Source organism: Sander lucioperca, chromosome 12 (assembly GCF_008315115.2).
Source record: "Sander lucioperca isolate FBNREF2018 chromosome 12, SLUC_FBN_1.2, whole genome shotgun sequence".
Classification (NCBI taxonomy): domain Eukaryota; kingdom Metazoa; phylum Chordata; class Actinopteri; order Perciformes; family Percidae; genus Sander; species Sander lucioperca.
In genome coordinates this window covers 13,875,397-13,887,059 of record NC_050184.1, presented here as the reverse complement: position 1 = coordinate 13,887,059, position 11,663 = coordinate 13,875,397, and the positions used below count along the sequence as shown (strand labels likewise).

General features: G+C 41.4%; 1 protein-coding gene across 1 annotated transcript; it reads left to right on the top strand.

Moving 5' to 3' along the window:
• The first annotated feature begins 7,462 nt into the window (after positions 1-7,462).
• LOC116040754 (twist-related protein 2-like) lies at positions 7,463-11,456 on the top strand. Its single transcript, XM_031286372.2, has 2 exons — positions 7,463-9,750; positions 10,939-11,456. Exon 1 carries the CDS (start codon positions 7,897-7,899, stop codon positions 8,542-8,544), a length of 648 nt encoding a protein of 215 aa, XP_031142232.1. The 5' UTR covers positions 7,463-7,896; the 3' UTR covers positions 8,545-9,750; positions 10,939-11,456.
• Positions 11,457-11,663: the final 207 nt, after the last annotated feature.

Here is an 11,663-nt window from a genome sequence, read left to right as displayed (position 1 = left end):
CCTCTGAAAACAGCAGTTGACAAAACAAGCTCAACTCAAGGTCCACTTACGTGCTTGTTCTGAAGCTTATGACAACAAAATATTGTTTTTCTCAAATTAGAAACTGTCCATCAACTGACATCTGTTCAGACAAAAATGAGGGATAAAATGACTAATAACGAACCTTTACAAACAAATCAATGCTACAATGCTCAATTTACTGAAACAATTAATAGCTTAATTAAACAAAAATAGAGCCCTAAATCATTTGTGAAACTAAAGAAACAATTTCAAAATGGAATTTTAGAAAGTAAACAAAAAGATAATTTAAATATAAGCAAACGATGCTCATAGTAATGTGAACTATGTTAAATTACACACCATATAACAGAAGTCCATAGATGGCAACGCTCCAAAAAATAGTTGTACACATGCACTGTAAATGAAAAAGTATCTCATAACATAGAGCTGTGTGTCAGCTGTGTGTCATATTAATAAACATATAATGACAAAAGATGGAATGAGTCCACTTGGTGTCATCTCTGGCTCCACCTTGTGTACTTTAAGGGTAAGTTCAACCACATAAATAAAAATAAATACGAGATATGAGAGAGAGCGAGAGACAGAGAGAGAGAGAGAGACAGAGAGAGAGAGAGAGAGAGAGAAAGAGAGATGGCAGCAATTCAAACTAACAGGAATGTTGTATTATGTTATCATAGCCATTGTTTTATCTTTTGTTTTATCTCAATTGTTATAGTTTTCCTTTGTCTTTACCTTGTAAAGTGCCTTTGACTACCTTTTAAAGCGCTATATAAAATAAATGTATTATATATAACACACACACACACACACACACTAGAGTGCTGATATCTGACCTGAGCCCGTCGGGACCCGATGGTACCCAACGGGCCGGGCTGGGTTCAGACAGATATTTAGAAATGATGTTCGGGTTGGGCTCGGTCACAGCAGCGCTATAAGGCATTGAACATTTTAAATTTAAAACAGCTTATTATGTAGGTAACCAATGGGCCTGTTTCACTTGATGCAAAGGTTAATTTTTGTGATTAAAATACATTTTAAATATTAGGCTACCCTAACATCCATCTTCCTGTGTGCAGAAATGTGTTGTGTCATTAGTATGAGAAAAAAATTATTGATTATTATTTTAACTGTGTCAGGCTCGGGTCGGACATAAATATCTTAATGCCTCGGGCTCGGGTCGGGTTCGGTTACTGCTCTGACAGAAAAATGCGGCCCGATCAGTTCACACACACACACACACACACACACACACACGCACACACACACACACACACACACACACACACACACACACACACACAACATTACGTGTATGTCATTTAGTTGACGCTTTTATCCAAAGCGACTTCCAATGAATTGCTTTCAACCCTGAAGATGCAAACCCCAAACAACAAGAAGTAAGTGCAAGTACAGTGCGCACACACACACACACACACACACACACACACACACACACACACACACATACACACACACACTCACTCAGTTTTAATTTCTCCATGCACTCTAAACACAAGGTAACCGCAAAGAGTGTGCTGAGTAATGTATCTTTCTAGCCAAAAGAAAGACATAACAGTAATGATCATTTTGGCCGATTTGACATATATAATCGGCGGGGCGGGCACTGCCGGCATTCGGACTCAAATGACCCATCTGATTGGTAGAGTGCTAACCCGGAAACGGGGAGCGGAATGAGCGTGACTAGAGTCTCTCAAAATCTGACAAAAATCTTTTAAACTTCAGCAACTGCATGGCCTATTTCTCGCTTAAAATGTTTTCAGAAACATGCTTCGGTGAACTATTTTAGTACAATATGAGATTGTATTCTGAACAAGCCGCCATGACAGTCTGTCTTTGAATTTCCGGAGAAACCAGACCCACTTGACGCGTTCGTCCAATCAGCTGCCGGTTTTCAGTTTTGGGCGACAATACAGATTAGCGCCGCCTGCTGTTATGGAGATGTATTACGTCTCGTCGCTTTGGTGTGTTCCGAGGAATTTTTTTTATCAATTTGGGGAGACTGATCAGCCCAACTGCCTTTTCTGCCGACGTTTGGCTGTCGGCTCTGTGTGTCTGGGCCTTAACTTGAATGGGGATTAAAGGATATAATCGTCTCTCTTCTAGACTTCCCAAATGTTATCGGATCAAATGGATTAAATTCTGATAGTGAAACAAAACATTTTGCGGGGGTTGTGACACTGAAAAAAAAATGTATCCACTGATTTACAGTTTTTTTATGTGGGAAAACCATGTTAAACTAGTATTTCGTCTGCTGTTTGGTGCTGAGCCAGCAGCTGGTTTATCAGAGCTTTTTGCTGAAGCAAAAACGCTCCATGGAGCTGAGGGGAACTGCAGAATTGGGCGATAATGATGATGAACATTTATAACCATTGCCGACAGTGTTTAGACCACAGATTATTTCAGTATAAGCTATGTAATAGTAAGTGTGAGAAAGTATTGCTCAGAAAAAAGTAAGACAGGATTGGACATTGAAGGAAAATGTCCCCTTTGGAGAAAAAAAATACTGTATACTAACATGAACTGTCTAATCCAAATCAAGCCCTCCAACAAACACTACCAACAAACACTAACATGGTGAAATGTGGATAGATTGTTGATCCACCAACATTGTTAAAATGCAGGACAATCATAGCTGTTTAATGGAAAATAAATTTATTATAAATATCATAAAATTACACAACCCAATTTACCAGGTTTTGTAGCCTCCCTAACATCCTTTAACCAACATGTTTATACGTGGATCCTCTTTTTTTGTGGGTTTGTGTAAATGCATGCCACATTGTAAACCCATGAATTTTCAAGCATGTGTGTGTGCCATGTGTGTGTATATATAAACTCCACATGTGATAACATTCTCTCATTTCTCTTGGTGGAAATATTTATGCTAAGTCCTCATTTGAGCATGCAGTTCAAACAGACAGGGTCCGGTGTTCTTTCCCCTTTTTCCAAACGCAGTCAGCCTCCGGGGGGCCCTTCCCAGACAAGACGAAGCATTGTGAGGGTGGCCTGGCCCTCCCCTCTTCCCTGCCCCAATATATGTGTTTATATCAAGACCTGATATCCATTTTCCATCACTCACTCCTTTAGCTCGAAGGTATTTATTTTTGGTGAACAAGGAACAGTTTCAAGGGAGCTGTGATATGTAAATAGTTGTGATCCATCACAGGTGTCCCATCGCCCACAGCGAGGATGCACGGTCTGATGATGTTTAAAGCGAAGAAAATGAAAAGGAATCAATGAGTTTGGCAGCAGTCTGTGCTCACAGTATTTATGGACACACATTTCAACAACTACTGAAACATTGCATGAGAGCAGGATTGTTACTTTACTCAGGCTTTGTGGTGTAAATATTTCTAGTCGTTTAACACCAGACTGATTGAGTTAATAAGATTCATTTCATCATTGTGTGACTGCATGCTCAGTTTTGTCATATAAAGTTTTGAGAAATTGTTACTCACATACGCCCTTCAAACCTTCAAAGTTATGTTTACATTCAGCGTTTCTTTTCAAAACGCATGTATCCTTGAGGCCTACCAAACGTGTAAAATGCATTCACCTCCTCATAAAACACCTGCTAAGCCACATTTAAAAAATACTTTAAACCCTGCATCCTTTACATCCATTTTTACATCTGTTAGCAGCCGTACTCCTGGCTTTTGCTAGTGCATTGCTTTGTTTCTTAGCACGACTCCAGGCACCAGTTGCAGTTAAGACCAGTACCTTGGTCACTCAGGAGGACTGTATTTCTAATACCTAGCACAGGATGACAATAACCCTGTGTAGAACTAACCCCATTTAATCTCAATACTTCATGCATCATGCCAACCTTAGAGAGGTAGAGAGATAACCTTATCTTTCCAGCGGCAGGTCGCATCCTCAAAGGTTGGCTTTGAATTTAAATGTATTAAAATCAAATGTTTTCAACACTGTGCCAAGCTATATGCTATGTTCACTGCCTTGACCTGCCATTGGCTAGGGCAACAGATGTTATATACATCCTGCAATGTTAACCACTGAGCCAGGGTGCCAAGACCAACAAGACGGAAAATTCCTAGGAGCAGCTGATATCTGCATGACCAAAGGATGTGATAAAGAGCATAATGTTCACATTGTAGGATTGTCAACACATCAGCGAATCACAATCATACATGGTTAGCTCTGGGTGGAGGCAAGGCAGTGCGATATAACTGGATACCTTAACTGCTATCATTCAGTTAGTTATTGTTTTTTTCACAAGTTTTACAATATCTAAGCATTGATATTTTTGATTTAGTGACATTTTGGCTATTTCGTTACTTCTTTACTCTCCATGCAGACTTGCACATTAGAGTGCGGATTGGGCCGCATTTTTCTGTCCGAGCCCGGCCTGCGTCCGACAGAGCAGTAACCGAACCTGGCCCGAGCCCGACAGGAATTAAGATGTTTATGTCCGAGCCCGACCCGAGCCCGACAAAGTTAAAATCTAAATCTTTTTTTTTTTACGTTTGTTTGTGTGGAAAGCCCACTTTTATTAAGCAACTGTAGGAAGGCATTCGGAAATGTCAACAGATGAGCGCATCAGCGCACACGGGGCAACAAGCGTGCTTTGTACTTTGAAGTCCCACAAAATTGAAATGTATCAACGAATGCAGATATCTTTATTTAATCAAATGATGACCACTCTTCTGGTCGTGCCCCTCTCTTTAAAGAAGACCTATTATGCTTTTCCTTATTTTTTTAAAGCTATAGTGCGTATATTCTCTCCTCCATGAAGAATTCTAAGTAATGACAACAAAACTGTCGGTGCATCCACATGACAAGCTTTCCGTGATCGCCGGACGACACCAATTCAATTCAATTCAATTCAATTCAATTTTATTTATAGTATCAAATCATAACAAGAGTTATCTCGAGACACTTTACAGATAGAGTAGGTCTAGACCACACTCTATAAAGCCCCAGCAATTCCAATAGTTCCCCCAAGAGCAAGCATTAGCAGTGGCTATTGCGACAGTGGCGAGGAAAAACTCCCTTTTAGGAAGAAACCTCGGACAGACCCAGACTCTTGGTAGGTGGTGTCTGACGGTTGGGGTTATGACGGTACAGGATGTAGCGTGGCACAGCAGAGCATGGGTGGACGCGGTGGATGCGGCAGGACGTAGCCGGGCATTGCAGGGAATCGCAGAGCGTAGCAGGGTGTAGCAGGTCCATAGCCACAGCTGCACCCAAGACCCAGGTCTTGGTGTCGCCCTAATCCGAGGCGATGTTCTGGGTTTCTGAACATAGCCATACTGAGAAATACAGAGTTGTGTGGAGCTGATAGTCTTAATTAGCTTTGTAGCAACTCATTTGGCAATGGCTTGAATGTAACAGACGTTTGTTAATATAAAAGAATTACGCACTAAAGCTTTAAATATATATAATGTTAAAATGTCGGATGTTAAACGTGGCCAAAGTTCCAAATAATGTCGTAAATATATGTAAAAGTAATCCCTGTGAGCAAAAAGTTCAGATTTCAGACCGTTCTGAACACTCCACTTCCTGTTGTTTTTTTCTACTCCCAGCTCGAACTGACGCCAATCCGTGCCAGATGTCTTTATATGGTCATCTGCTCCAGGCACGTTACTGCAGTGTTTAAATCACATACACTGCTACATGTAGCTACATGCTAACAGATGCTGTTAATGTCTCCCCAATTTCAAATCGCGTTCCTGCTGGAACATGCTTAATTGTGTAGTTTTTGATTTAGACCTGTGATTTTTCAGCATAAAAAGTGCTGCTATATCCTCCGTTACAGTCAATCCACTGCTACATGTAACCGTAACGTTAGCTGCATGCTAACACCAGAGAAACCTGTAATCTTGGCTGCTAATGTTGTTATTTATTCCCCAATTTGTATCACATTCATGCTGGAACATGTCTGGTTGTGCAGTTTTTAGTTTAGAAGATTTTTATCGTTTCTTCGTTATTGTTTCCCCTATCGAAAGGATTTGGAGAACAGCAACACACAGAGAGAGGAAGGTGAGGGGCAAAGCTCGCCGGATGTCAGGCTTTATCCTGGAAATGTACTTCCGTTGATTCAGACTACAGGAGCTTCAAATGGGGCTCATGGGGGACATGATGCTGTACATCTTACACATACTAGTGCAAATACTGTTGTAGCACCAAAAACCAGTCATGGTGAGCAGTGGTGTGTGAGCAAGAGAAATGGTATCATCTGTGGTCAGACAATGGAGGTTTCTCTTCTTGTTGTGGACTTGAGCCATCTTTGAGTTGACTTAGAGGAGAGACTTTTCAGTTCTGTGCCTGTATGAAACCATTTCCACTCCAGTTTTTTCATCATTGTTAAGAATTATGTCTCTCAAATGCAAAATGCAAACAATAGACTCTTTTTTGTTGGGTTGTGGCTGTGTGGGCCATGCTGGGACTCACCCAGAAGTTTGAGAAAGTAATGTCCATGTACGTTGGACCTAGACTGAGGCTTGGACTAAATGTAGGTAGAACAAGCTTGAAACAAACTGTCCCACAGGCCTCCCTCTGATCCACAGAACTCCTTATTTCCTTAATGCTGTGATTAGACCTCAGTGCTGCAGTGCTGACTGAATGCCAGGTCCGGGTTTATGCTGAGAAACAACAGCCAAGTTACTGGCAGTGAAATTAAACACACTGTCTCTGTTGTTTTAACAAACAAAAAGAACCCTCTGTTAATAAGAGGTGTAATATGTTTAGCTAATTTTCCTATCATTTATTAAATAGATGTTTATGTTGTACAGTCAAAGAACACCAAAAAAAGAGTTTTGTTTTGGTTATAATATGATGTCCGATTGGAGGCCATAGTTATGTTATGGTAAAATGATGTACTATTGTATTTCTGTATTTAAACTGTATTTACCTTTTTAAAAGTATTGTATACAGTAATCTTGAATCCTCTTTCGAATATCTCTAGTGCCTCTTTCTACTCCATCTGCCTGGAATGTTTTGTGGTAAAGTATCATCACATTTCACTGTTGATAAAGCAGACAGAAGTAGCGTTTGACTTTCAAACCAGAAACATTTGTAGAGCTTCCTTTACAGTTTTTTTCTTCTTTTCTCTGAACTATATTGAAAGCAACCGATGATGGTGCTGAGTTGTGGAGAGTGGAGGCAGGGGGGGCAGAGAGCCAGGCAGCGAGAGGGGGGATGGTAGCGACTTGCTTTGGAGGAAATCTGGAACCTATAAACTTGGGCAACTTCTATGACAAGAAGCAAACGTCACAACGGTTCGATTTGATTGGCTGCACGATGCACCTTTGTCTCCGCCTCGTCCTTTTGATCGAACCAATCGCTTAAGATGCATTCTTCCTGTTGTCTTAAGCTCAGCTGTCCAAAAAAAGTCCTCCGGACCAATCAGTGACTCAGATGGGTGGGCAGCTGAAGGTTTCATGGTTCCCTCCCTTTAAAAAGTCAGATTCAGGTTGCTGTTGTCTCACATGCAGCTACAGGAGCGGGACATGAGACCAGTCCGGTTTGCCGATGTGTACACTCACAGAGACTGGGAAGAGATCATTGGCAGGTTTCCACATGTGGATGAAGAAGCACTGTGGCAATCCAAAGCTGAGGGCTGATTACTCACTCATTTTGGCTTGGCATGTTCGTATGTGACAAAGTGTGAAGCTGATAACTGTTGGAGAAGAACAACACAGCAGAAGACCAGAGAAACACACAACGTAACAGAGGGAGCTCCTGAAGACGGACAGAACAGAGGAAAACTGTGTGAAAGCAGGAGAGTGGAGAGAGATATATTAAAGGAAAGAGAGAGGCACTAGAGATATTCGGAGGAGTGAAGGATAGAGTCACAAAAAGGAGAGAGAAGACAGAAGAAAAACGTGGCCAAGCATGAGAGAGGAGGAGCAGTCTAATGATGACCACCCTGAGGACGAGGGGGTTTCCAGCGAGGAGAACACGGGAAGGCCACCTTCTAATGCCTGTCCTGTTGTTGTAGCAACACCGGGGGTCACCAGGCGCAAACGGCAGACGGGCTCACAAACGGAGGATCACGTTACAACAGTTACTCCCACTACAGCAGCACATGATGGCAAGGTGAAGCCAGCGGAGGACATCCAGATTTACACGCTGACTGAAGCCAAAAGACTCAAGAAGAGTCCTCATCATCGGCCGCCTTCCTCAGGCCCATCCCTTTCTCCTTGCCCCGGCGCTAGTCCTGGAGATCTCTTGGCCCTTGAGGATCCACACGGCCAGCGTGTGATCGCCAACATCCGTGAGCGCCAGCGGACACAATCTCTGAACGACGCCTTCGCCTCGTTGCGTAAGATAATCCCAACGCTCCCCTCTGACAAACTGAGCAAGATCCAGACCCTTAAATTGGCATCGCGCTACATTGACTTTCTGTACCAGGTTCTGCAGAATGACGAGATGGACACTAAGCTGGCTGGATGTAACTACCTGGCCCATGAGAGACTGAGCTACGCCTTCTCTGTCTGGAGGATGGAGGGGGCCTGGTCGACCATGTCTGCTGGTCACTAGCCCTGCCTGAAAGCTAGGCTTGTCTTTTGACTGTTGCCCTAATGACAGGGAAATATTCTTATTTGACACAGAGGGCTGAGGTCTGAATTGTGTCTACCAGCGGACTATTTTTAACACCTCAGATCATCTGTTTGCCTCAATGATAATAAAAAAGACTGACACTTTAGCACGAGCATTTGGACCAAGCTGATTTTTAAGCCATTATCCCTTTGTCGGGTTTTCATTGATGTCAAGCGACATATCAGATGCATTCTTCTAATTCTATTGTTTTGCTTGCCAAAAGCAGCTATTACTGCTCAAGTGTGCCAATGCTGGCATTCCAAGAAAAGTATCACAAAAGGGACATTGTGCTCAGTGTACGATTCGTGGCTTTTTAAAGGAATTTCTTTATGATGTTTGTACTAGTAAGATCACAATGGAGGACAGGTGACAGATAAAGACATCCAGACATCATTTCAATCATTCAGCAACCTGATGGTTAAGGACGACCTGTCCTAAATGTTGCCTCCACATGACAGCACGGCTTATTCTGCTAGAGACGTCTGAGCCCTCAGCTTTCTCGGGTTCTGAAGCTTGACCTCTGGTTTCATCCTTATCATCACCCTGGGTTTTAACTTCCATCTTTATCATCATAATCTTTACTATCGTCATCATAGGCATGCATACTTGAGACACATTTGAACTTTGTTTCTGCCTCAGGCTAGTCAGTGTATAAAGTTTTGTGTAATATACAAAGTGCAACAACTAGAGATTGCGGAAGAGGGATTCGAGGAAAGTCAGAACTGGAAAAACTAAATATGATTGTTTCAAGAGAGATTGGGCCTTTGACTTTTCCGTACCCTTTCAACTCCTACTTTTCCAAGACTCTGACATATCATGAATCTCTGACCACCTCTGAACCCAAGCGACAGTGGAAAACGTAGCCGTCGTCCTGACTTCAGTTTCTCCTCTTTATACCCAAACCAAGCCCCTTTGTTTCTTCTAGTGCCAAAAAAAAAACCTCTCCTCTTGAAATTCTTTCCTCTCATTCTGGCCCAAATTTGCCTGCGTTGCACGAAACCGTGATGCAGCTACAGCAAGCTGACGAGGAGGCGTAATGAAAACAAACGGTCTCGAAACGCCATGAATCATGTGTGTCACCATCAAAGGGGAGGCTGATGTGGCTCCCTGCTGGGCTCCCATAAACCACTGGAAGTGATGGAGGAGGTGAGAGCAGATTTATACACACACACACACACACACACACACACACACACACACACACACACACACACACACCACTGTGCACACATGCATAGTTCAGCTATCCGCACGCACACATGCACAAAACCACACACACCTCCCCCACATCTTGGGTTTGAAAAATAACCATTTTCTTTAAAAGTCAACATCCATAATTGCCAAATTATACACATGCAGTAAAGCAACAAAAAGTCAGTTTTGTATTATTACGATTGATTTTTGTCTTGCATGAAATAGAACTAATACCATGCAAATATACATCACCTGCTTTAGCTTTTTCTATAAACAACCAGACTCCAAAGAGATGGGGGTTGACATGTTGTTTGTATTCGATGCTTATTCATGACAAACTTCTTCCTTAATTGCCAATATGCATGAAGCCCAGCAACCTATCATTAGAATGTCCCAGGGAGGTAGCTAATGTTTCCAGCCCCTATGTAGACTTCTTACTGAGCCCCACAGTCAGCACAGTGTGGTCTCAGAGGACTAACCTACACTGACATGTTAGAAGACAGTTGACATTTAAAAAGAATTCTGTTTTGGGCCAAAAGAGAAAAGCTTCCCCTGTGCTTTTTGTATATGAAATGAGAGTGGCTGGCCTTAAGAACAAGGAGATGATTTTTTGAGTGCAGATTCATTTCATACAGCATTCGTCTGATTACTGAGACAATATCAGAACTTCTTTTTTTATTTTTAAAGTGAAAAATGGAAAATTTGGCAACAGCAATGACCCAAAGTGTTTACTAACCTGCCATAAATGTCAATACTGAACCTCAGTTTTATGCCCATGCATCACCTTTCATTATTGCATATTATTATTATTAAATCATGTTGTATTCTGAATTGGTATATTGATTCTAGCTTGTTATGAAAAAGGTGGCATTCCTTTCTGTGATTTGTCCAATGGTGAAATTTATTTGAAAGATGTTTTTTTTTTATGTTAAAGTGTAAGCGTTATCTTCTTCTCGTGGCACCTTGGAAATATGAAATTAGATCTAGTTGGTGGTCAGTCAGTGCCCCACGATGCCCTTGTTATTTGGGAACAATTATTTGGAATACTTATATTCATATGTCCAACATCTAATGATGAATATGTTAGACGAATTGATCGACTGTTACCGCAGTAACGTGTCTGCCTTTTTGTCTTTCCAGCTGCTGAATAAAGTGACTGTGATCTTCCCTGTACATCTCTACTCCATGGCACCATTACTGCTACACTAATCATGTGGACTTTTGATGCGAATGGAACTTTTTTAGTTACCTCACTTTTGGAGAAAATTTATGTTTAAGAATATTAAAAGACATATTGATCAGGATGCAGACTGACATGGGGAAAGAGGACATTTCTGCACCAAGTAAACCAACAAAGAGCTTTGATTTATTGAAAATACAGAAAAATTAAGAAAAATACAGTATTTTGTGATTAGTTGTTTTGTTTTTCTATTATTAGGTATTATTCTAAGGAAACTTAGGCAGTGCAAGGCTTTGTTTTTGAGGAGCATTTACTTGAAGTATATACAGTATAGTGTACTCTACAAATAAGGAGTGACACTGATACAGTATGACTGATTATACATATCACAAGCAGAAAAATCCCTGGAGAATTAGATGTAGTGATGCATACAGCACATTAATCATTATTTGTCTGAAAAATAAAACTTCAAACTATTCATGAGATTCTTGTTGTTTTGGTAAAAGTGGATGATGAACGGTGCAAAGATTTATGCTGGCACCACACCCTCTCTGTCTCCCGTCTCTCTTGTTAAACTGCCTCCCTTCCTCCTTCCCCCAGTCTTTTTTTTTTTTAATGAGGTCTGTGTGCCTTTGCCTGGTCAGTCAGGAACAGTTAATTCCTCCAAAAAGAACACGTTAATGTG

Excerpts from the sequence above, each read along its gene's own strand:
- LOC116040754 (XM_031286372.2), top strand. The coding sequence starts at position 7,897 with ATGAGAGAGGAGGAGCAGTCTAATGATGACCACCCTGAGGACGAGGGG.